This window comes from Eretmochelys imbricata, chromosome 3 (assembly GCF_965152235.1).
Source record: "Eretmochelys imbricata isolate rEreImb1 chromosome 3, rEreImb1.hap1, whole genome shotgun sequence".
In the NCBI taxonomy this organism is placed as follows: Eukaryota; Metazoa; Chordata; order Testudines; family Cheloniidae; genus Eretmochelys; species Eretmochelys imbricata.
The window spans coordinates 157104540-157131231 of NC_135574.1; the positions used below are offsets into that span (position 1 = coordinate 157104540).

Below are 26692 nucleotides of genomic sequence, written 5' to 3' on the forward strand. Positions count from 1 at the left end.
CACCATTGTGCCAAGTTACATAAAAGCAAGGGGAGGTCTTACATTCTGGCTTTGTGTCAGGTTTGTTCAGAGGCTTGTTACCAATAACGAGGAAAAGGTGGACAATCCTACCGGATCCAGGTTCTTAGAAATTGGGGCTGGTTAGACCCCAGCTGCACTGGCTCTCAGTAGTTTACTACCCACTCCCAGAGATTCATTCTAAATTATTACCGCTGGAGGGTGAGAAGCACTGGGGATGCATTACTCCAATCTGAAAGTATTATTCATAAGATAATGTGTTTTCTTCTACATTGCTGAAGGTTGCTCTCTGTAAGCAGGCTGCCCCGATGGTGAACGTCTGGGCTTCTCTCATGATACTGGCAGCAGAGCCAGCTGAGAGGGGACAACTTCATGGAAATGAGCTTCTGTCCCTCTAACAGACTGAAATGCTGGAATGTTTAAATTTAAATGGACGTGCTCTAGGTGCAAGTCACTAGTCTGTCAGGGGTTCACAGTTTGGGGAGAATTCAGCTCAGTACCAGTGATTGGCCCATTACCAGTAGCCAGTCCTTTGGGGGTGGACAATAGGCAATATCTGCACATTTGAGCTATACAAGGCCCTTTTACTGCTGTTTGGTAGCGGATGGTCCATTCCTGAGGTCAGTCAGGGAAGGCTGTTTAATTCAGCCATAGGGCTCTACCTCCATGTTTGTATTTGTGCAGATAAATACCAATTAGTGTCAAATCTCTGGCTGAGCTCAGACACACATCAGCCAGCCAAAAAAGAGCTCAACAGCAAACTAAAGACACTGAAAAAGAATGACTGGCCCTGAGTTTAAGACACAAGCATAGGAGTCAGCATATCTAGGTTCTGCCACAGACTCACCCTGGGACCTTGAGCAAACCATTTAACTTATCAGATCTGTACAACAGGGCTGAGTGATAATCCTCTGCCTCACACTGCTGTTATGAAGCTTGATCCTTTGACAGCCTCGGATGAAAGTCAGTAGGGAAGTGCAAGCTATTAGTTTAACCGTAAAGCTCTCCCTAGTTGCTTTTCTGAAAAAGACTCTGCCCTCAGGGTCTGATTTTTGAGGAACTACCTGTAAATAGTGTAATTTCACCCTCCTTATGGATCCCAGACTTTTCCATAGAATCATATAATTGCAGGACTGGAAGGGACCATGACAGATCATCTTGGGTGTCTAGCCTCCAATGGCTCAAGGTGGGACAGGCCCAAGGTACCACCTTGCACTCACTTCTCTCAAAAGACAGCCCATGGCTACACATTGCAAGCTGATTCATTTCTGCACTGTCCACACTACAAACCCACACATAGGGCTGCTTGAGATTAATCTACATAAAAGGTCAAATCTGCTTTCAAACGCTGGGCAGAGTAAGCCTCCCAGGAAAGGGACTCATTCATCATGGCATTGCTTTAGAGAAATCACAGGATGGTCATGGGGGAAATGGCAAAACTCCTGGAAACAGTTTAAAAAATCAGGTGTCTTGGCATTGTTTCATGCCCTAAATAACCTTTATTTCCCCAGCCTTGTTTAAGTCCATTGAACTTTGCATGTGCGCTGGTAACAGTGGGCTAATCTAGATAAAGGAACTGTCACTTCAGAACTGACCTTTATAGGTCTTCAGCCTTTTTTTTTTTTTTTAAAAACCTTGAAATCTTTCCAGACAGGGAAATGAATATCTCACTGGGAGTCCATTGCTCTAAGCCTTTGTGTGGCCAGAGCAAGGCTGCTGAGCACTCGTGCTCTGTGTTAGCTTCCTGTATGACCCAGAGTTTGACTTGGCAGCACTAAACATTCTCTGAAACTGACTGATATGTTCGCCATCTTATTCACCTACCTACCTACCCACCCACCGGAATCACACAATGACAAATCATGGGGGGGATGGAGGTGGGGGTGTTTGTTTTTAAAAAGATCACACAATCCATGATTCTTAGTTACTAATTATTTTGGGTTCAATGTAGCCCAAAATGTCAATCTTCCAGGCACACTGCAAAAGCCATGTTTGATAGGGTTTTTGGAGAGGGCTGACACATGCTTCCTAGCATGATGAAAGGCTGGAAATGACTCTCTGTGCGTAGCTGGCTGAGTTCCTGTTTGAATTATTTCATTGTGCTGCTAATTTGATCTCAGGGCACCTTGAGCCTTGGAGAGATTTTTATTTAAATGTGAATAAAATAAATTCAGCACTAAAAGGTGGTATGGTACTTTCCTGACCCACAACCAAATACTGGCATGAATTATGGGGTGGCATAAGTGGCAAAAAATCCTGTTAACTCACAATTATCTGGTGACTCCTGTGTGTGATTTACACCAATTTGATATTTTGTGGGCAACAAAATTAGACCCTTCTGTAAAGAGATGTAATTCCCCCTGACTTCACTGGGAGCTGCAGCAGGTCTGAGTTTAGCCTTGGAAGAGTTGTGGATGATGTGGGATATGTTAAAGGACATGACCTGATTCCCCTCTCACATGCATTGGTTTTACTCAAGGATGCTGGAACTAGAGGGGATTCTGGTGCTGCAGTACCCCGGGCTTGAAGTGGTTTCTATCATAAACAGGAATTAGTTTTGATCAATGGCTTTCAGCACTCCCACTATACAAATTGTTCCAATGCCAATGGTTTTACTCCATTGGAATTAGGAACAACCGTGGAGTTACTCCTTATTTACACTGATGTAAGTGAGTCAAGGATCAGGTCCTGAGCATGGGGGTCTGTTAGCCTCTACTTAGTTGCTATTCCTGCTGTGCCCCCTTCTAATCGCTGTGGCTTACATGGCTTATTCATTTTGCACATCCCTGGAATGCTGGGATCATACAGGTTACACTATTTCTGCACGAGCTTAACCCTGACATGGCCTCAGGAGCTGCTACTTCGTCCAGGCTGCAGTTGACATATGCACCTCCCAGTTTTGGGAAACTTCCACTGCAGCTGCTTGGCCCTGTACCTAGCTCAGCTATAAAGGACTCCAGCTGCCATCATTTCAAAGCCTCCGTCTATTTATATCTTTTTTTATTATACCATAAATAGTGCTGAGCATGGACACCTTCAGCCATGCAGACAAACCATGCACTTACTGGCACCAGTCAAAACAGTTAAACATGCGGTATGTTGTGGAAGATAAACAACCCACTACTTAGACTTGGTTAACTCCTTCAGTACCCAGAGCATGCACAGCAGCTTGACTTAGGGCACAATATGAGATGCATGACAGTAAGGCCATAGTAAAGGATGAGGCATAAGAGGAAGTATGACCTAGCCTTCAGGGCCTTCGCCTGAGACACCGGTTCTATTCCCTGCTCTGACACAGATTTCCTGCATGACTTTGAGCAAGTCACTTAGGAACTCTCTGAAGAATGGGGATAAGAGTACTGCCCTATCTCACAGGTGTGGGGTGAGGATAAAGACATTAAGGATTGTGAGGTGTGTAGTAATGGGAGCCACGTAAGTTACTTAGGTGAGAAATTTGGTAAGGACACAAAACCTCCTACCTCTATTACATGTTAAAAAGTCCTTATTAAACTGAACTACCACTCTTCCTCATTAACACATACTGGGCCTAGGCAGTTACAAAAGGCCCCTTTCACCACTCCATAGAGGAGCCACAAAGCACAGGGGGGCTCCTGGCCCATCAACAGCTAGTATAAGGGGTGTCCCCAACACCTGCCTATGGGGCATATTGGGGAAAGGAGAAGGGGACAGGCCAGGGGTGTGAACAGAGCACAAAGCACTGTGGCTACTGTTTTGCTTCCCTGAACCTACAGGACCCCTGGAGAGCAGAATGCACATTAGAAAACTTGAGGCTCCTTTAACTTACAGCAGGAGTTGGCAGGGCCTTCAAGCTTTGCTTAAAAAGAAAAGCAAGCCACACCCACAACCAAAAATTAAAATCTGTGCAATATCCCAGCACATGCAGCCAGAACTGTGGCTGGCTGCACATTTTAAACAGTTTCCACCAGAATCAGCTCACATATCTGTCCCCAGCTGTGCCAGAACTCTGGAATGTTTGGAAACCAAAGTTGGCCTGCTATCTTGTTGCAATAGGGGAGGTTCAAAAGGCTTTAACCTCAGCAGGAGAGAAAAAAAAAAGTTGTATGAAGGGAGAGCCAAGTGATTAGGGTACTACCAAATTCACGGCTGTGACAAACGTGTCATGGACCGTGAAATCTGGTCTTGTGTGCTTTTACCTTATAGTAAACAGATTTCATGGGGGAGACCAGCATTTCTCATACAGGAGGTCCTGACCCAAAAGAAGGGTTGCAAAGTTATTGTAGGGGGCAGGGGGAGATCATGGTATCGCCACCCTTACTTCTGTGCTGCCTTCAGAGCTGGGTGGCCGGAGAAGGGTGGCTGCTGGCCGAGTAAGGGTAACAAATACCACACCATGCCATCCTTCTGTGCTGGTGCTCAGAGCTGGGCTCCCTGGCAGTAGCTACTACTCTCTAGCCATCCAGCTCTGAAGGCAGTGCTGCCGCCACCACCAGCAGGGGCACAGAAGAAAGCGTGGCAATTCCGAGACGCCCCCGCCCCTTACAATAACCTGGCGCACACACCCCCTCCCCCCCAACTGCCTTTTCGGTCAGGACCCCTATAGTTACAACACTGTGAAATTTCACATTTAAATATCTGAAATAATGCAATTTATAATTGTTTAAATCCTATGACCGTGAAATTGACCAAAATGGTCTTTGAATTTGGTAGGGTCCTAAAAATGATCTTTTAAAATGGTTGGTGCCATTTGCTATAGACGTGCTGCCCTCTGGTGGTGATCCTAGGGTATCTCTAGTTCCAATAGCTGTTTAAGTCCAGAAATTGAAGAAAACAGGAAATCAAGAAAACAACTTACCCAAATTCAATTTAAAATGCAGATGAAATTAGAAGCAAACAGAATATTAGGAATAGTCTGTGTTATTAAATTACAGATCATGTGGTTGAGAAGAGTAAGACGGAATTGACTGGGAGCTTTGTTTTGAGTTGTAGACTTTTTACTTTAGTGGTCAAACTATATGGTCAAACTAATCCCTGCTAGTAGTAGTAGAAGGGAGCCTGGATGATTAGGGGTTAAAGCAGGGGAGCAGGAATCAAGACTGCTGGCTTCTCTCTCTGGCCTTGCCAGTGACACACCATGCTACAGTGAGCAAATATCTTACACCCTTTGTGCCTCCGTTTCCTCATCTGAAAATGGGGATAATAGCACTGAGCTCATATGGGTTGTCAGGGGCCTTAAATTAACATATGGTCATAAAGCACTTGGAGAGACTTAACTAAGAGGTGGCACAGCAGCATTGTAAACATCCCTCAATGCCAGCTTCGTTTATGGCTTTGCTGCTGCTTAAGGTATATTATACATGGACAAAAGGCATCACAAACCTGATTTCAGTGCAACATTGGCCCTTCAAAACGTCCCTGAAGCAGACAGCAGCAAGTGGTAAAAGGTGACAGGTCAATAGACTCAACAGACCTCCCGCCCTCTTTTGAATGATGCGGTAAATGCTCCAAGTAACAAGGAGACCCTTCAACATCTGCAAGTGAAGCTGCTGGAGTTTTATCAGCCACCTTCACCAGCAGTTTTCCCCTGGACAGACCCTTCAGTCTCTCTGCTAGGTGGGGAACGAAGCAGAAGTGACCAGAATGCCCCAATCCACTTCGGAGGCAGAACAGAAAGAAAGATACCCCCCCCCCCCCGCCCCACACACACACACACACACACACACACTCCCTTCAGGTGGTCAGGAAACCGGAATTTTCCATAGGAATAGCTGAGATATGGCACATTCAGTACAGGTATCACTCCTCTCTGCCTCACAGCTTGAAAATAAAACCAGTGATCCCTTTTAAGGCATCTCATGCAGTGGGATCAATTAGAGTTGAGGATTTCTCATCACATCCATGGGAACAGACGGGACTAGTCAGTACCAGTCACTATGTTTGTCAGTCTTTCCTCTCTACCCAGCCTACAGCCAGCATTACAGCACCTCATACCAGCTAGTAAGGAGGCAAAGGGCAGAACACCTGCAGCTCCCCATTTACTGCAGTTCTTAGTGCTGGGCACCTCTGAAATCCAGGCCCTAGGTAACTGGGTGCTTACCAAAGTCCTAATAGACTAGCTAGACCAGTCTCCTCCCATGCTCCATTCCTATCCTTTTCCCTTACCCAAAACCCACCTTCTGCTATTCTCACCACAACCTCCACTTTTATTCTGCCTCCAATGCACAATTATCCAGCATCTACACTTGCTTTAGTGTTTCCTTTCTCTCTTACCTTTCAGACAGATGCTGCATGCCTGGAACAGTCTTTCCTCTTAGATACCATCAACCTCATCCTCAGCTAGTGCAAGTGGCATGGCTCCCCTGAAGTAAATCTAATGAAGGCTCAGACCCTGTAAGGCATTCCCTGAAGGCTTGACACAAACTGAAGCAACCAGTTACACAGCAGCTTGCAGGATCAGGACTATAAGCTTGCAAGCTCCTTCTGGCCTTCTACAGATACATATAGTCCCAGGTACAATTATGGTGAAAGGGTAGTACTGTCAAGTTTAAACAGCAAGCGCCGCCTGAAGATCCTCAAACTGGGGTGAAAGAGGAGGAAACAGCAGCTGAAAATGAGATTGATTTTATCATCATCATCCAGGACTGTAAGATATCACCACATTAAAACATTGGCAGAAATATCTAAGGAATAGAGAATTACTGATGGCTGCTTTTTTTGGTGGGTGATTAACTTGTTCATGAGAGAATGGGCCAAATCCTGCTCGGTTATACCACAGACACCCAAATTTGGCTTAGTTTTTAAAAGTTTGTCTTTAAGAATGTTATCACAGTTAAGATACAGAATCTTGGCCTCTGTGCCGTGCCTGGTAGAGTCCTGTTCCCTCCTACTGATATTAGTTATTTATAGCACAGCAGCAGCCAGAGACCTACTCATAGCAGGGCTCCAGTGTGACTTCTGCTGTACACAGTGTAGGAGACAGACCATGTCTTGACTAGCAAGGCCACTAAAATCCCAATTCAGCAAAGCACTTAGGCATATGCTGAAATCCCACTGATTTTGCTGGGTCTTAAAGCACATAAGCATGTGCTTTACTGGATCAAGACCAAAAAACAAAACAAAAAAAAACCACTTACTTAAAAATATTAAAATGTTGGGTCACAGAACTGATTTACCTTGCAAGTGCATAGGTAAAAGGTTTCACATACTAGGCACTGTGCTGCAGCTTCCAGCTTGGAAAAAGCTCAGGTTATCCATTCTCCTTTCCCCTTTTCAAGTTTTCTGCACCACACTAATACCATGAGCAAACTTTAACTTTTGTGCCACACATGTGCACATCAGAGAACTTCATACTACATAAGAATAAGCCAAGGTCACTTTAAAAGTTGTACACATAAGTTTATATATAAACTTTTGCACAGTTAAACCCGCTCTACAGTAGACACACAATATACTCCACCACCACACCTCCAGGATAATATTGTCAGTGCAACTAACAGAGTCTGGTGTAAGTTGCCTTTTAATTATATTCAAAAGAAAGATTTTAGGCAGACGTGCTCATTCAAGGCTAGCTCCTCAGCTGATATAACCAGTACAGCACTATCAGCCTCAGTGGAGTTATGTCAATTTACACCAGATGAGTTACCCCTTTGTTCCTTCATTTACAATTTCAGATTGCCTAAAATAAGTTCGTTCTCACATAAATAGGCCACAAACATGTGTAGCCCACAGGATTTTCTTCATTGTATATAAAAATTTTATACCCACTCCACACTATGTTATCTGAGGAAAAAAATTCATCTAGTTAAAAATATTAGATGTGATCCCATTCAAATCTGACCCAAAATTTAGAGATTTTATTAAAAGACCAAAAACACTTACACAAACTTAAAACCAAACAAATATGCTCATTATTTTTAGATTCCCATGGAAACACCTTTTAGTAACAATTAGCTACTCTGCTGTAGCATTTATAACCAACACATAGCAGTAGTGAGAAAAATGACAGCGACACAGACAACAAAAAGCAGAACTGAGTTGTTTATCCAAGCTGAGGTACATAAAATCCCTATAAACACCCAAATTAAAATGTTTTTTTAAACAATTTGAATGAATCTTTATTAATATATCAATATTAAATGAGCATCCTTTTAAATATCAAAGTAGGTTAGATTTAACAAGTCTATTGGAAAAACAATTTTAAAAATAAATTATCCAGTGCCTCTTCAAAAGAGAATATCTGCAGACATTAATTTTTACTCCTGTGGATCATGTCACATTCATTCACACAAGCCTTTCACAATGGTATATTTTGCACATTGATTAACTGTCGAAGAAAAATAAGAGCTTGTTTATGCACTTGACACTCAAGTTAGATCAAAGGAGTTCTATTTCTTAGAAATGGACTTTTGGAAGAAAAAGAACACACTGAAAAATGGAATGATTAACATATCTAACAAAAAGCTTGAGTCAGACACGTGATGTTAGCTGGCAACAAGCGCTGTAGTTTTTATGGGGTCATGTTAGCCTTGATTATTTTCAGTTTCAATCATGCCGTATTTAGAACAGACTGCAGATCAAAAAAAAAAAAAAAAAGTCGCATCCACATTTTGATACAAACTGTAGCAATGTATTTCCAAAATAGTCACTCTTACATTAAATATTTATATAGTTTTTTTTAAGCTTGTCATAAAAAGTATTTAAACAATACAAAAAAAATAGATAGGTCAAGCCTAGGTCAGTGTAAGAATCTCTTTATAAAGGAGAGGTAACAGTTCTCCCTAAAGTGATTACATTACACATAGGAATCAGACCAAGAATACACACAGGAAGCTACAGGTCAATAAGTTTAATTGAAGTTCTGTCATATTTCCAACCTTTTTGGTCATCTGAGGTTTGTAATGGTGAACAAAGATGTTGTTTCCTAACACTTTAACTGCCAGAAAAAGATAGGAAAATGTAACTCTCACGTCCAGAGTGGCTTAGGGGTTTATGAGTTTGTACACAGCCTCTGAGCTTTTAGCTCAGCCAGTAGAGGCTCATGCTTTTAGATCTGACCCAAGGACATCTTATACAAAGCAAGACTTCATTTGCCACATCCCATTAGGGTACTAATGAGCAACTTTTTTAGACAAAGGGCCAGATTTGGATTTCAGTGAGGCTTCCAGAATTGGGCCCAAAGTGTTGGAAACATCCCTATGGGAATAGCAGTCTCCCTTTCTAACACTCACAGCCAATTACATTAGTTTACTCTCCTGCATGTATGCTGACCATCTCACTTGTCCAATTATGATTCTGTGACTTACTTGTAATTAGTGTTAGCACTTTTCACTTTCAAAGTGCTGTGCAAAGTATTGGAATACAATTAACCCTCTTTGCAACTTCAGGTCAAAGCGTAAACACAGGTCCTAGGCTCCCCCTACATGCACCTGTAAGGTTCTTCATCTCTAGGTCAGCCTGTACTACGTACAGACTCTCTCTGTTTACACCAGGTGATATTTAGATCAAGTGCATTCAGGTACTGCTCAGGTACCAGTGCCAAAGCTGGGTTTTCAAGGAGCCTAAGTGAGTTAGGTACCCAACTCCTCTTGAAATTCACAGGAAGTTGGGTACCTAACTCCCTTGAAAAAGCCCTGGAAGTTAGCTACTAGATTTTACTAAGTATCTCATGATAGTTTTTAAAAGTTTTCTTAAAAATATATGGCACTAAGTGTAAAACTATACAACTTCCTCATTTAAAATGCCATACTTCACGGCAAGGCTTTAAAAAAAAAATCTTCCAACTTATCTTTCTTCTTCATCTTTAAATATACAACTGGTGGGATGCCAGGGTGTCCATAAAAGGTCGCACCAGGTTGTCTGTTGAGAAGTAGAATACCAAGCCAAAGGTAATGGAGATGGGAAGAGCAGGCAAGGCTTTCTTGAACACAGCCAGCAATAAAAGAGTCAGACACAAACCCTACCATAGAAGGGAACAAAGACAAAGGAAGACATTACACATAATAATAGACCCAGAAATGCTTTCATTGTAGGCACCAGATCACATGAATAATATGCTATGCCCTGCATAGGAAAGGGAAGTCTGCCTGGGTGAGAGGGGATAGGGTGTCGTCCCCCACTTCACACACAGTGGCAGCCTATTTTCTAACCCACAGTTTGAGCGGACATGGGATTCCCTCGGCAATCTCGATCCAAGCTCTCTCAGCCAGGATAAGCGAGAGGTAACAAGCGTCCTTGTTAATCTACAACTAACATAGAAAGGGTTAATTTATTTACATATTTCAAATCTTTGCTCGATACAGTTATGTAGCATTTACTGATCAGTTACAGATAAGTTTCCAAGTTATAGTCAGCTACAAACAACAAGCTTCATTTTCCATACAGGGATTACCACACAGTAGATCTGTTTTTAACACCTTTCCAGCTGCCAAGGTCTATGGAAAAGAACTAAAACCAAAAAAACCCCTGGTTCCTCTCAGATGAGTTCTCTCCTTATTCTGGGGTAAGCACTACTGGTAGCTGTAAAGCAGGCCAAGGTCTCAGTTTTAATTGGAGCATCTTCATCAGAGCCAAAAGTTGTAGTTTTGGGAGGTTTTTGAGCGAGAGGGAAGGAGAGAAAAAGATATCTAAGTACTTCGATAGACATACACCACCAGCATCGCTAAGTGAAGAAAGCTCCAAACCTGCCCACCCACATGGCAGGCTCTTTGGGGGAAGTCCACTCCTATGCAAGGACAATTTCACCTCACTATATAGAGATGGGTGGGGTGAAATTTCCACTGCTTTCCCCAAGTTTGAAACTTCACTTCAGTAACAAGAAGTCGAGCTTAGGGGAAGATTTGTTTTAAATGAAAATTAGTGGAGTGAAGACAGGTAAAGCCCTACTGCAGGGGTCGGCAACCGGCAGCACGCAAGCCGACTTTTACTGGCACGCTGCTGCTAGCTGGGGTCCCGGCCGCTGGCCCCACTCAGCCCGCTGCCAGCCTAGGTTAACGGAACCCCCAGCCAGCAGCAGGCTGAGCAGGGCCGGCGGCTGGGACCCCAGCTGGCAGGAGCCAGCAGACAGAATCCCAGACTGGTACCGGGCTGAGCCACTCAGGTCCGGGGTCTGGCCCTGCTCAGCCCTTCTGCTGGCCTGGGGTACCAGCAGCCAGCCCGGGGTACCAGCAGCCAGCCCAGGGCTCTGCTCCTGGCCTGGGCCCAGTGCTCTGCAGCCCTCATCAAAAATTACACTACAATTAGCTTAAAAACTTGAAAACTTTGTTTGTATATTACAGTAATCGTTAAAAAAGTATATGTTAATAAATACATAGGTTTGATGAAACAAAGTAGTTGTACTTATGTGCCTGTGCTTCATTTGTGTTTTCGATGATTTACCTTCTAAAAAAAAAAATCTCACATGTCTTGCACACCCAGAAAGGGCATCTCGCACCCCCAGGGAGTGCGTGCACCCCAGGTTAAGAACCACTGCACTAAACTGATAAGATCTGCATTTTAATTTAATTTTAAATTAAGCTTCTTAAACATTTTAAAAACCTTGTTTACTTTACATACAACAATAGTTTAGTTATATAATATAGACTCAGAGAGAGACCTTCTAAAAACGTTAAAATGTATTACTGGCACGCAAAACCTTAAACTAGAGTGAATAAATGAAGACTCGGCACACCACTTCTGAAAGGTTGCTGACCGCTGCACTACTGCAAGCCTCAGCAACCCATGCCTCAGGCTGTCACACAAAATCAACTCCTTGCTGTAGAAACACAGCCCAGAATCCAAGCTTTCATTTTGTACTACTTCTTAGCCTATGCGTAACATGCCTCAGGTGGCACGTGACTGGGATACATCGCCGAATTTGATCTGCTGGTTGGATCATTAGCTTCTCCAGCTTAAGCGGGGTACGGACAAGGAGTGAGAAAAATATTATTTTAACCATTGTGGTTGTGAAGAAAGTGAAAAAAGAGTAATTGATTCACTGTTTTCTTCCTGACCCACAGGCAGTCTGAAACAATAGCTATGAGGTGGTTTGAACTATCCCATCCATCCCCATGTGGCATTCACTCTGAAACCCCAAGATAAATTTAAATGTTATCATTGTTAGTTACTTCACTACTGATCTTTTTGGCAGAAACATCCAGCTAATGCGATCATTACTTTTACAGTCTCCAATCAACTCAACATCTTCCCAGGTACCAAAGCACCGAGACTTAACACTCTCAAATGGGTGTACCCTCTTATGCTCCTTTGAGAATTCTACCCCGAAGAGTCCTTCCCCCACCCCCACCAGTCCAGCTGCCAAAACCTCCAGCTTCCCCCAATGATTTCTGTAATGTAGTTCTGTCGCACTGCCAAAAAGTGTGTTAAAAAACTGAGATAAGAGACTGCCACACTGGGATTCCTATACCAATACCAAAGGGCTACAGAAACCAGGGAAACCTTTATTGCAGAATTTAGATCTAGATTGCTTGGGAGTACTTGGGGGCTTCAGCTTGGCTACTTAAAATACTGACATTTATCAAACTAAAATACTTCTTTATCTAAGGCAACTGGAAGTTTAAGGCCCACTACTAAAGCCACACGAATCCCCATATCCCTTCCACTTCTGTATGGATAGCACAGGCTCTCTACAGTCTTTGGACAAACATACATCGGGGCTGGCACCAGGCCCCACACCCTCCTCAATGGGTGTGGTTTCTTTCTGCAGGTCTGTACAAGGATGGCTTAGCACTACAACACCACAGACCATTCTGGAGCTGGAAAGTCAGAGAAACAGGACCTTGAAGCAAGCAGATGGAACCAGAACACATTAGAAGCACATTTTAGGGAAAACAGTGCAGTGCAGATAGTCTCCTGGGCAGACTCTGGAGAGCACTTGCTGTAGGGAACAGACCAGCCCAGAGGATGGACTAGATGACTAATAGGACTCCCCCTCCCGCATCTGTGAGGTTTTGAAAGCTGTGTTTAAAGCTAGGCTCACATACTCCACTTACATTAGATACACTAGGATTAGTTGTGTCTTTTGCCCACTAAATTTCCATTGCCCAGCATGCACCTTTCATTAGAATGTTGACAGCTTCAAAATCACCACCCTACAGACTCAGCAGTGACAATATTAGAGCATGTAGCAGTGCTCTTCAACACACATGGAGATCTGATTTGCAAGGTGCTGAGCTCCTGGCAGGGCTGGGTTCTAGGACAGCTACAATATGGTAATTTCTTCACAATGAAGAGGACTGTTTCAGAGGAGTTAGCCTCTGGCATTTCTGTTGCTTCCCAGCAAACACTGGAACAGAACACACCTCTGTCTGATAGCCTGAAACTGATGAGGGTTCTTTATCTTGACAAAGCTCATCAACTTGTCAGGGGTTACTAATACAAAAGAAGCACAAACCTCTTCTACCCTCATGAAGCAGCTCCTGTTGTCCAGAGGCAGATTTTTTGAGCCATTCAAGCCCAGAGATCTCAGTACTCACTCTTAAATGTGACAAAAGTCCCTGATCTCTAGCCACTGAAACAAGAACACCAGCAGTTCAATTCTAACTCCTTTTCCCAGACCCTTGTTCCTCTGCCCCATGGTCTCCACCTGGCAGCTGATGTGGATCTTAAGGCTTGTCTACACTACCATTTATAATCCACACCCCTGAGCGATGTAAATTACACCAACTTAAGTAGACAGCGCTGTGTTGGCAGAAGAACTTTGGCCGCCAACACAGCTACCACCTCTCACAGAGGTGAAGTAATTAAGTCAACGGGAGAGCTCTCTCCCATAGTCTTAGAGAATCCTCACCAGACACACTAGAGAGGCACAACTGTGCCACTGTAGCGCTTTAGTTAGACTAGCCCTTATTTGTTCTTTAAGGACTTTTTTGCCCAAAGGCACAGTCCAGAGTGGATCACATTCTTGTCCCAGAGATATCAGAGTGCCCATCTATGCTGATCACCTTTACATACAGTACGATGGGTAGAGTCGTGTGTGGGTTTCTCCCTATATTACACAGCAGTAATTTAATATTTAACACTGACCAGTTACTGATACGTCCATCAATGGTACAATGCCATGAAGTACATATAAAAAAAAAAAAGAGAGAGAGAGAGAACTTTTACAGTTTTACTTACTATAAGGATGGCTACAAAGCAGGCCAGTGTTGTATTCCAGTCTCCGCTAGCAGTGGCAGCTGCTTTCCCTACAAGCACACTGTAAAATATGAAGTCTCCAAGGCCTAGCTTGACACCCCCTGTTAAAAGTGAAAAATTTTCACATCAGTGCTCCTGTTTCTTTCTGTTTTTCTTGCTTTACGCCCATCCCTTCTCCCTCCTCCAGTGCAACTGGTCAAAGTTTCTACTCTTGACTAACAACTCAGACCACCATGCTGACAACATTAAAGCGTTCCGTGGCACAGTTATTTGCACCTCCCTGTACAGACAGCCTACTTTTTCACTTCACAGAAGCCAATGGACTTTCCTCTATAGAGGCACAAAACTCCAGGACATTTCCTCTGTCAAAATTACCTTCAGCTGGTTGGAAGATTTCAACTGGAAAGAATTTCCTCTCTTCTCCCACCCTCTGCAAACCTAATCTCCAACCAGCTACAGCGTTACTCTTGTTTGACCTGTTAGATCCCACACAACATGACACTTTCTCAAGCTCAGTGGGCACATTAAATCGGAAACATTTGCATGGTAAGGGCTGCTCTACATATAGATTTTGTACCAGTTTAACTATACTGGTTTAGACACAGATATAGTTAAAATGGGTCCAACTCCCTAGCACAGGCAGTTATACTAGGATAAAAAAGTGCTTAAATCAGCATATCTTATGATTACCAGACTTTAAACGCCCTTACACCAATTATAACTAAGGGTATGTCTACACTACGAAATTAGGTCGAATTTATAGAAGTCGATTTTTAGAAACCGATTTTATACAGTCGATTGCGTGTGTCCCCACTAAGCGCATTAAGTCAACGGAGTGCGTCCACAGTACTGAGGCTAGCATCGGCTTTCGGAGTGTTGCACTGTGGGTAGCTATCCCACAGTTTCCGCTGCCCATTGGAATTCTGGGTTAAGCTCCCAATGCCTGATGGGGCAAAAACATTGTCGCGGGTGATTTTGGGTACGTCATCAGTCGCCCCTCCCTCCGTGAGAGCAATGGTAGACAATCGTTTCATGCCTTTTTTCCGCGCAGGCGCCATACTGCTTTCAGCAGACAGTGCAGTAGGACTGCTAACCATGGTCATCGAACCACCGCTTCCACTGCCACTCTGCTTTCCTGCTCTTGTCTCGATAGTGAATTTCTCCATGTTGTGTCTCATGGGTTCCCGCTTCCGCTGCGACTCTGCTCTCCTGGTGGTCTCACAGGACCACTTCCACTGAAACTCTGCTCGGCTGCTCTTGTCTCGCCATAACACGGCAAGCATGCAGCCCATTTAGCTGTTGTGTCCTGGGAGCAGACGGTGCAGTAGGTCTGCAAACCATCGTCATTGAATGACCACTTCTGCTGCCACTCTGCTCTCCTGCTCACACCATACCACAGCAAGCATGGAGCCCACTCAGATCACTGTGGCAGTTATGAGCATTGTAAACACCTCGTGCATGATCATGCAGCATATGCAGAACCAGAACTTACAAAAGCAGGTGAGGAGGCAATGGTAGCACGGTGAGGAGACCGATGAGAACATGGACACAGACTTCTCTCAAAGCATAGGCTCCGGCAATTTGGCCATCCTGGTGGCAACGAGGCAGGCTCATGCCATGGAACACCAATTCTGGGCCCGGGAAATAAGCACAGACTGGTGGGACCGCATAGTGTTGTGGGTCTGGGATGATTCCCAGTGGCTGTGAAACTTTCGCATGTGTAAGGGCACTTTCATGGAATTTTGTGACTTGCTTTCCCCAGCCCTGAAGCGCAAGAATACCAAGATGAGAGCAGCCCTCACAGTCCACAAGCGAGTGGCGATAGCCCTCTAGAAGCTTGCAATGCCGGACAGCTACCGGTCAGTCGGGAATCAATTTGGAGTGGACAAATCTACCGTGGGGGTTGCTGTGATCCAAGTACCCACTGCAAATCACTGAGCTGCTGCTATTAAGGGTAGTGACTCTGGGAAATGTGCAGGTTATAGTGGATAGCTTTGCTGCAATGGGATTCCCTAACTGTGGTGGGGCCATAGACTGAACCCATATCCCTATCTTGGGACCGGGCCACCAAGGCAGCCAGTACATAAACCAAAAGGGGTACTTATCAATGGTGCTGCAAGCACTGGTGGATCGCAAGGGACGTTTCACCAACATCAACATGGGATGGCCAGGAAAGGCACATGATCCTCGCATCTTCAGGAGCTCTGGTCTGTTTCAAAAGCTGCAGGAAGGGACTTTATTCCCAGACCAGAAAATAACCGCTGGGGATGTTGAAATGCCTATAGTTATCCCTGGGGACCCAGCCTACCCTTTAATGTCATGGCTCATGAAGCCATACATAGGCAGCCTAGACAGTAGTCAGGATCTGTTCAACCATAGGCTGAGCAAGGGCAGAATGGTGGTAGAACATGCATTTGGACGTTTAAAAGCACGCTGGCACAATTTACTGACTTGCTCAGACCTCAGTGAAACCAGTATTCTCATTGTTATTACTGCTTGCTGTGTGCTCCACAATATCTGAGAGAGTAAGGGAGAGACGTTTATGGCGGGGTGGGAAGTTGAGGCAAATAGCCTGGCCCCTGATTACACACAGCCAGACACCAAGGCTGTTAGAAGAGCACAGCAGGGCATGCTGTGCATCAGAGAAGCTTTGAAAACCAGTTTCATAGCTGACCAGGCTATGGTGTGACAGTTCTGTTTGTTTCTCCTTGATGAAAACCCACCCCCTTGGTTCACTCTACTTCCCTGTAAGCCAACTGCCCTTCCCTCCCTCCTTCGATCACAGCTTGCAGAGGCAATAAAGTCATTGTTGTTTCAAATTCATGCAGTCTTTATTAATTTGTCACACAAATAGGGGGATAACTGCCACGGTAGCCTGGGAGGGGTGGGGGAGGAGAGAAGGATAAGGCCACACTGCGTTCTGGGCATTTAGGTGAGGAGGCTATGGAACTTGGGGAGGAGGGCAGTTGATTACACAGGGGCTGCAGTGGTGGTCTGTGCCTTTCCTGCACCTCAACCATACACCAGAGCATATCAGTTTGATCCTCCAGTAGCTTCAGCATTGTATCCTGCCTCCTTTCATCATGCTGCCACCACCTTGCCTCTTGATCCTGCCACCTCTCCTGTTGCTCCTGCCACGTGTCCTCTCGCACGTCCCTCCTGTCCTTGAGTTCATTTTGTGATTTTCTGGACTCTGCCATTGTCTGCCTCCATGCATTCTGCTGGGCTCTTTCAGTTTGGGTGGACTGCATGAGCTCAGAGAACATTTTATAGTGAGTGTGTTTTTTTCACCTTCTTATCTGCCCTAATCTCTGGGATAGAGATGCCAGTCGCAGCGTTGAAACATTTGCAGCTGTGGGAGGAAAAAAAGGGAGATTTCTTTTTTTTCCAATTTTAAAGACATTGGCCATTTAAGAGGAGGGGCTGATGTTTTCAGGTTAACGTGCAGCACAAACCCACTAACCCCCCCCCCCCCACACACCCCCAATTTGCTGGGATGATCACTTCACCCATCCCCCCACCACGTGGCTAACAGCAAGGATGATTTATTTTCAGCCACAGGCAAACAGCCCAGCAGGAACGGCCACCTCTGAATAAAATTCCCCTTTTTCAACCAGGTGACCATGAATGATATCACTCTCCTGAGGATAACAGAGATAAAGAACAGATGTTGCTTGAATGCCAGCAGACACTGGGACCACACGCTGCCATGCTTTCTTATGCAATGATTCCAGACTATGTGCTACTGGCCTGCCATGGTAAAGTGTCCTACCATGGAGGACGCAATAAGGCTGCCCTCCCCAGAAACCTTTTGCAAAGGCTTTGGGAGTACCTCCGGGACAGCTTCACTGAGATGTCCCTGGAGGATTTCCGCCCCGTCCCCACACACGTTAACAGACTTTTCCAGTAGCTGTACCGGCCACGAATGCATCCTAAGTTTTCAGGTCAAATTAATCATTAAACACACTTGCTTTTAAACAGTGTATTATATTTACAAAGGTACACTCACCAGAGCTACCTTCTCCGCCTTCAAGGTCGGGAGCCTGGGTTGGGAAGGTATTGGATCCACGGTGATAAACAGTTCCTGGCTGTTGGGGAGAATGGTTTCTCCGCTTGCCTGGTGTGCGCTATCTTCCTCGTCCCCAAAATCCTCATCCCTGTTGCATGAGACTCCCCCCTTGCAGGAGTCCACATACAGGGGTGGGGCAGTGGTAGGGACACCCCCTAGAATTGCATGCAGCTCATCACAGAAGTGGCATGTCTGGGGCTCTGACCCTGAGCGAGCGTTTGCCTCTTGGGTTTTTGGTAGGCTTGCCTAAGATCCTTAAGTTTCATGCGGCACTGCTGCGGGTCCCTGTGATAGCCTCTGTCCTTTGTGCTGTTGGAGATTTTTTCAAATATTTTGGCATTTTGACTTTTGGAACAGAGTTCTGATAGCACGGATTTGTCTCCCCATACAGCGATCAGATCCAGTACCTCCCGTTTGGTACATGCTGGAGCAATTTTGCAATTCTGGGACTCCATGGTCACCTTTGCTGAGGAGATCTGCATAGTCACCTGTGCTGATCAGCTTGCCACACTGGCCAAACAGGAAATGAAATTCAAAAGTTCGCGAGGCTTTTCCTGTCTACCTGGCCAGTGCATCCAAGTTCAGAGTGCTGTCCAGAGCGGTCACAATGCAGCACCGTGGCGTGGCATAGCTCCCGGAGGTCAATACCACCGAATTGTGTCCACACTAACCCAAATTCGACCCTGCGATGTCAATTTCAGCGCTAATCCCCTGGTCGGGGAGGAGTACAGAAATCGATTTTAAGAGCCCATTAAGTCGACAAAAATGGCTTCGTTAGGTGAACGGGTGCAGGGTTAAAATTGAAATAACGCTGCTAAATTCAACCTAAACTCGTAGTGTAGACCAGAGCTAAGGCTGCGTGTCTGTCATGGAGGTCATGGATTACGTGACCTCTGTGACATCTGCAGCGGCCAGTGCTGTCTAAGGGGCAGCCCCTGGACTAGCAGCAGCAGTTTGGGTGTGTGGGAGGGGGCTCAGGGCTGGGGCAGGGGTGTGTGACGGCGCTTACCTGGAGAGGGATGAGGGGGGCAGAGGTGTCTCCCCGGCTTCCCCAGCATGTCCCTGCAGCTCCTAGGTGGAGCAGCCAGGGTGGGTGGGTGCTCAGCATGCTGCCCACACCTGCAGGACCCACCCCGGAGCTCCCATTGGCTGTGGTTCCTGGCCATAGCGCTTGTGGCAGGAGTAGTGCATGGAGCCCCCCAGCCACCCCTCCCCCTAGGAGCTACAGGGACATGCCAGTCAGAACCAGGTAGGGAGCCTGCCAGCCCTCCCACCCCCCGAGCACCCACAGTGCCCCTGGCCCAAGTTTTAGTTAAGGGTACGTAGTAAAAGTCATGGACAGGTCACGGGCAGCAAGGAAAAATTCACGGCCTGTAACCTGTCCATGACTTTTATTAAAAATACCCATGACTAAAATGTAGCCTTAATTATAACTGCATCCACCCTAGGGGCGTTCCCCTGACAACGACAGCCATTTAGAAAACAATATACTTACATCAATTTCTAAACTGATATGATTAAATTGGTACCAAAACAAAAAGCCACACAAACAACTGTGTGAAGACCAGCCCTTAGGTATAAGGGCCTCCTGTTCTAAGCATAGTTAGAATAGATATTGCAGCATGAAAGTCATTTTGAGTCAGATTCTGATACCCTTCTTACTCACATTCAGTCATTATCTTACTGTTCAGATACTCCCATTCGTTTCAATAGAACTACTCAGAGCAAGGTGCTCCCAATGTGAGTAGGAGAATTTGACTCTTATTGTGTATGGCAGGACGCCATTTAAAAGCAAGTTTTCATGACTTGTTTGCCTTACTTTCCTCCTCTTCCAGCTCCTCTAATAAGGAAGTGGTTGGATGGGTTGGAGCTGGACTCCTGGCCTCGGAGATTTCGGACTCCACGTATGCAGGATTGTCATTGATCTCTCTCATGTCTTCAGCTGGGTTCCCCCAAAAAACACACCAAACACCACAACAAAGAAGAGACAAAACGAAGGCATCTACATTAACATGTTTTGAGAAACATGAAGTAAGCAGCCTTTATGAAGGGGCTTCTCCATACCAAACCAGGGATGAGTGGGTGAAGTCTCAGTGTACAAACTGTAGTGTTCATTAGGACTGGATTAAATACAGATTCTAAATGGCTTTGTCGAGAGTGCATGCCCCCTACAGTATCATCAGAAATAGTAAAGATGCCATCATACCAGGGCGTGATTGGTCAATGTACTAAGTGTAGAGCAGCAATCTAGTTTAGCTTGGTTTATTCTGAATATAAAAGTGTTCCTAGTTATCAAGCCTTAAGGTCCATTTGTTTTGTTTCCTTTCTTAAAAAAAAGGAAACACTGTTTAAGAGAGCTACTACTGGCTTCTGAAGCACAACAGAAGCAGCTATTTTTAGTGATTAAATGGGAAAACCATTTATAGTAAAACCCACTCATGCCCCAAGACTACATCATACATCAGGTTTAGCTCATTCATTTTTAAGATATGTAGTTTGGCTTTAAACTTACAATCTAAAGCAAACTAATTATCCAGCCCCCACTACGTGAAAAATCCAGTAGTGCCCCAAGCACTTAGATAATTGGGGTTTTACTAGCTGCACTTTAATACATATTAGAAAACACTTTTATAAAAAAGTAATGAAGCCTTAACACCAGACTTCCCTACAGCACTCTGCTAATCTTTATTGACAAGCCAGGTGAGGATTTGAGAGAGAAAACAAATCACTGAGGTTCTACTACAGTCCTGTCTAGCATGCAATAGAAAAACTGCAAAACATGCACAAGCTTATTGCGCCACAGATTTGCAATTTGAAAACCAAAGACACTAACTACAATACATAGTTCTCCGTTAAGAGCAAAACGGACCTGAATCCCACGTCTGCTGAGTAAGGTCCCTTGATGCTGAGTCTGGCTTTGCCATTCCTACTGTCCACACCATAGCAGCTGTAGGGAAAAGAAATAATGTGTAGAAAATTATAGGTCACTGACTGTTCAGAGGAGCTAGACAGTATTTTAGTGGCTCTACTTTTATCCTGAATTTTACACAGCAGGCAAAGAAACTAAACAATCACCCCAGGGAAACACACTCAAAACCCACATCTTGGTTGGCATATTCCTATTCCCTAGTCATTTACTTAGCAAGATAGGAGACAGCATATTACAGGTATCAGTACTCAGACCACAAGTTATTGCATGCAAGGAAGCCATTTTGTTTTCTATGGCTCTCAGAAAGCCAAGGCCCCAGATCCTCATCTCCTTCACTTGAAGTGCTAAAGGAAAGAGGTGGCCCAGGAAATAGTGCCACTAAGGGAGGGATAGTGGTAGGTTTTCTGTAACATTCTTTGGTAATGAGAGAATGCTGCAACCCACTTACCTAGGGTGGCAAGAGGTTTTTCTGTTTATTTCTGATTGGCCACCCCTTCCCTCTTGTTTTTCTGTAAGGGGGATGTTGGGAGCCTCCTGGGAGGTAAGTGGGAATATCCAAGGGCAGCCTTGGGGTTTACTTTTGAGATGGTTCACTAAAATAAGGAAGGCAGGCGCCTTTTTAAGATCAGAAAAGAAGCAGAAGTTTACTTGAGATGTGCACTAGGGCTCTGGTTTCTTTATGGTTTCTGAGAATACCAAGGCAAATATAAAGACAGATTCCATTCGAGGCTCAGTTGCGGCAAGGAAGCCTCCACGGACTGTGGGCTTACAACGGAAACACGGATGTCAGGCAAAGCTTTTTGTTGAGTTACTGTTTTCTGTGTTTTTTCCTTCTCCAACGGAAGACGTTCTTGATTTATTAGCTGTGCTGAGAGTCCGACTTTATCCAGACCTCTCCCCCTGCCTCTCTCACTCCCCCAGCATAACAGAAGCCTTGCTAAAAAAAAAAAGCACAACATCCCAAAGGAGTCCTTTCCAAATCACTCCATGGCAGCAGGATGAACCAGGAAAAGGCTTAATTAAAGAGCAGCTGTATTAGCCTATGTCAATTTCCACCTGCCAGACTGATGAACCTCTTTAGATACAGGATGCTCATATATTCAGTGCCAGTCAGATAACTTCTGCAGCAATGTTACTGTGGTACCAGCCATAGCATCACTGCTCTCATAAGCAGCCCCCTATCTTAGGGATTTATTAACATAAGCATTTCACTTCCCTTTTAGGGTGGAACCTGGTAAGAGGTTTGTCAGCACAGGAAATCTGGGTAGGCTAATAAGAGATAAAGAAAATCCCCACACCTGAAGAAAAACCCCTCAGCATGGATTTAATGTCTTAGTTAAGGTGTGAGACCATTAAACAGCACAGGTCCTAAGCCCTTTGAAGTAACTGTGCCTTTTCTGAAGAATATATTTTAAAAATGGGGGGAGCAGGGGAAATACTGCACCAATAAAAAGTTACCCTCTGCTTCCCCATGAAAGTGGGTAACAACCAGCAACAACAAGCTACACTGCACCTGCAATTCTCCCCCTGGAGGGAGGAAGAGAAAGAACCAGCCACATGACAGATGTTACTTCATGCACTACTGAAAGGTGCTCAGTGTGATAATGGTAGAGATTTACCCGTACAAGACAGAAAAAGCACAGAGGCTAACTGCAGGAATGCTACAGAGTAATTCTGCTGTCAGGACTGTTGCACACAGGTTTCTTAGGCATGGGTGTGGTCATAGCAATGCAACATCTGGGGCATGCAGGCCAAATTTCTCTAAGGCATTGGACATGACAAAGAAGAAGGTAGCTGGGAAACTTTTTAACAGCTATTGCCCTGTACTGGCTAATATAAGACTATACCCTTAAAGATACCAGTTCAGAGATCTATGCAGGGATCAACACAGCATAAATGGGTTTCCTTTGTGTCCAGTGGTCACCTGCTAAAATATTAGTGCAAATCAGATGATTTAAGTTTCTCTCTAGAACTTCTGATTCTGTGAAGGAGACATTGGTTCTCATGCATACCACCTTCTAAGGCAGAAATCTTCTAAGTGGGATTGGTAGCACCACCTATTACAAAGGTTGCCTGACATCTCCCATAACTCCCTGCTTTCAGTTGCTTATAAACGTTACCAAAGTTTATGGCTTGAGCTGAATTTTCCACACTGGGCACATGCCTATTGTTGAATTTTTTTTTGGAACGCATCAACCAAAAGACTGTAGCTGTTCGCAAGATGAGGCTAAAAAAAAAAAAGTTATTCACTCATATTAAAAAAAATAAATTAAAAAAAATCTGGTGACCTTTGAGAGAAATTCTAGTACCACCGTGCTTTGGAGCATGAACTTCAAATTTAGCAGAGGGTAGCCTGTGTGTTAAGGAGGTGAATTTTGCTGTTCATGTGAACATCTCCCCAATTTTGGCCCAGTTTTAAGCTTCTGAAAAAAATCTTGGCTTGCACATGCTCAGTGAAGACTTCTTACAATTTAGCAGCTAAAGTCTCTGAATATTGTGTGCACAGTGGGCATGCTCCAGCACCTTACAGCATAACCCTCTTGTGCACATACATTATATGGTCTGTAATTGCATAATCACTTTTTACCTGTTGGACCCTGCTTCATTCAATGCACAAGATGGACCCGCACCAACGACGAATCAAGGTTTGTGTAGTGGAAGGGCCTGTTGTCAAAGGACCCCTGCTTCATTTGTTGCAGAGTTAGAAGGTGTGTGGTGAATGAGGGAGGGGATTGCAGGAAGAGAAAGGACAGTATCATGGTTCAGGCAGCTGAATGCTGCCCTGTAGAATTGGATTCTATCCCTGCCTCTGCCACGGAGTGCCTGCAGCATGCTGGGCAAGTCACTTAAAACCAAGTGACCACCTGTGAAAAGCTAAATGGTGTATTCCTCCTCATCTTCTGCATGCCCGACTTGAGACCCCTACAGCCTGATTTGCAGAAGTGTTCAGCACTCACAACTGCAACTGAAGTCAATGGGATGTGTGCTTTGAACATAGGAATGCTACGTAATGCAAAGTGCACAGGAAACCTTTATTTTGACATTTCCTAGATAGGAGTGCTTGACTTTGCAGCTTTAATGTTCTGACATAGCTTGTGTTTAATACCACAATAGGCTGATTTCTATCTTGAAAGATGTTGACTATAACCCACACAACACATATGCCAATGTTATTTAAAGTGATAAAAACTGGTAAATCAGCATTTAAACAACTGGATTTCTAAGGGTACGTCTAGACTAAGGTTTGTGGCCATATTGTAGTTTTAGTTAGTTGACCACTAGTTAACTTGAACTACCCAACACCTTTATAAATGCTAGTTTTGAGAGCAAGGAGCTAAGAAAAATGCCGCTCATTGGTACAGTGTGGTTATAAGCTTGGAATGGATATAAATCCAGTTAAAACATTAGCATTCAAATCTAGAAGTGATTACTCACAAGAATATATTAGTGCAGGAAATATAGGTTCATTTCTCTCCTGTGCAGTTTCTACCAGCATTCTCAGTGGCCCTCTGGGACACAGCACAGCGATCAGATCTGTGAAGAGAAAAGGGCCAGAGTCTCCAATCTCAAGCCACATGTTCTGTATATTTCAAATCTAATGGGCAATTTCCACCCCTGCCCCTCATCTCTCTTCAAAATGGCATCTAGAGATATTTCACGCACAACAGTCATGATGTAAAGTTGGTAAGATTAGCATAACACCATCTCATAATTAGTCTCTGCTTGAAGATCCCCTTTGCTGAAATACAGTCTCCCAGTTCAATGTTATAAGATTTTTCAGCGTGCTAACATTATAAGTGGCCTCAAACAGGCCTTCATTTCCTTAAAATGAGACTATAGTGTACTTGAGGTGTACAGGATCAGATAGTTTTATTCACATTTCAAGACCCATTGGTTCAAGACCCTTATTATTTTGTCTTTTATATAGTTCATGTCACTTGTACATTTCATTCCTGTGAGCCACCTTAACCCCTTCAAAGCTCCAAACCATTTAGAATGTCACCTGGGGTAAGTTTCCCCCAGTTCTGCAGGTACAGCCACACTTTACTTAATGCCAAAATCTGGGATTTCCCAATAACGAGCTAATGAATTTTGCATTACTGCCAGGTTACTCCTGGTAAAGCCCACTGCCCACACCAAGGAGTTTCATAAATTCAGTCATTCCTCCTGCATAGGTTCTGCATGTTAGTTAAAGACACATTATAACAGTCACATCCAAGCCTTACCATAAATTGAAATGGCTCCTAGAATGACCCACGCTGACCATTCGGGTAGATATTTAATGAAAACCAATGCCATCAGCGCACTGATCATAATAAGATAGGCCTGCTGGAGGTGCAAGGGACCCTTCCAGTGGATACAAATCATCCCAACAGCTCCAAAATTCCAGATGACAAAGAACAAGGTGGGGTAATCCATAGCCACATTGTAGGTCTTCAGCACTTCGCTGCAGAACAAAACCAAAGGGTGATTTAGCTAAGCAATATGCAACTGACAAGCAAGACACCTTCATGGCACTAGTCAAACAGGCATATCTCAGGCCTGACTAAGATGAAGCAGGTCAGGTCCTGAATTAAAAAATTCCACTTGCCCAAGAGAAGGGCTGTGAGAGATTGGTAAGATGAGTCTCCCCATTCCCAGCATCAGACTCCTCTACAGTGCCATAGCTGGCCACTCAGAAACTGAAGGCCATGCTGTCAAATGTGGGCTGATGGGTAATCACACGGCCCAGCTGGAAGCAGCAACAGTTCCACAAACTCATTGCTCTCACCCACAGCAGAAGGTGCCATCATTGCTTCCCATCACTAATTGCCCACTTGCCTTGCAGTCAATGGCTGCTTCCAGTTCTCTATAGTTTTATGGCAGTAGGGTGGACACTAGATAGCACACAAGTACTGCCTTGCCTTACACTTTGGGATGGATAGCGAAACACACCAAAGACTGGATTGCTCACTCAAGCGAGCAAAATTTCCAGACATAGCTGAAAATAAGAATGCAGCAGCGTGGACAGCATTTAGTAGAGATGGCAAACGAGAAATGGCCTGTGCAAGGTACAATTTTCAAGACAAAATAAATATATCATTAGCAAGCTAGATGTGAGGTGTGTGACCCAGCACTGAAGTTAAGGGGAAAGAAAAATTTGCAGAGATGTGGTTAGAGAGTAAAATAAGGCACACTGTCAAGTCAGAGTATCCCCCACATCAGAGAAAAAACCACCAAAAAAACAAAAAACAACAACCTCTCAGGCCCAGCTCTCAGGTACCACTACTGCACCAAACAGCCCATTTTGAGAGCTCACTATTCAAGTGGCAAACTTCAGTGACAGCACCCTCTCCAAACAGGGAGCCTTCTGGGGGAGGGTACATCAGAACCTCAGCACTTCACACTAATGACTGGAAGACTGTTGCAAATTAGCAAAATAAACCATTTTTAAAAAGCAAAGATAAGGCAACCATAGTTTTTACTAAAAAAAGAAAAAGGAGTACTTGTGGCACCTTAGAAACTAACAAATTTGAGCATAAGCTTTCGTGAGCTACTGTATTTTCCCTGAATGCATCCGATGAAGT

General features: G+C 44.4%; 2 protein-coding genes across 4 annotated transcripts in view; both read right to left on the reverse strand.

The window, feature by feature from the left end:
• COQ8A (coenzyme Q8A) overlaps positions 1–6289 on the reverse strand; it is a 97422-nt gene extending 91133 nt beyond the window's left edge. The window contains exon 1 of the mRNA XM_077813665.1: positions 6268–6289. The gene's annotated coding sequence lies outside the window, so the exon portion shown is untranslated. The remainder of the gene's footprint in view (positions 1–6267) is intronic.
• A 1541-nt stretch (positions 6290–7830) lies between these two features.
• Positions 7831–26692, reverse strand: part of PSEN2 (presenilin 2) — a 32569-nt gene continuing 13707 nt past the window's right edge. For all 3 annotated transcript variants that reach the window (XM_077813668.1, XM_077813666.1, XM_077813667.1), the window contains 6 exons: positions 25352–25572; positions 24561–24659; positions 21066–21143; positions 20016–20138; positions 14110–14228; positions 7831–9952 (listed from right to left, as the gene is read on the reverse strand). In XM_077813668.1, coding sequence (XP_077669794.1) covers positions 9797–9952; positions 14110–14228; positions 20016–20138; positions 21066–21143; positions 24561–24659; positions 25352–25572 — 796 coding nt within the window. In that variant the 3' untranslated portion in view covers positions 7831–9796. The remainder of the gene's footprint in view (positions 9953–14109; positions 14229–20015; positions 20139–21065; positions 21144–24560; positions 24660–25351; positions 25573–26692) is intronic.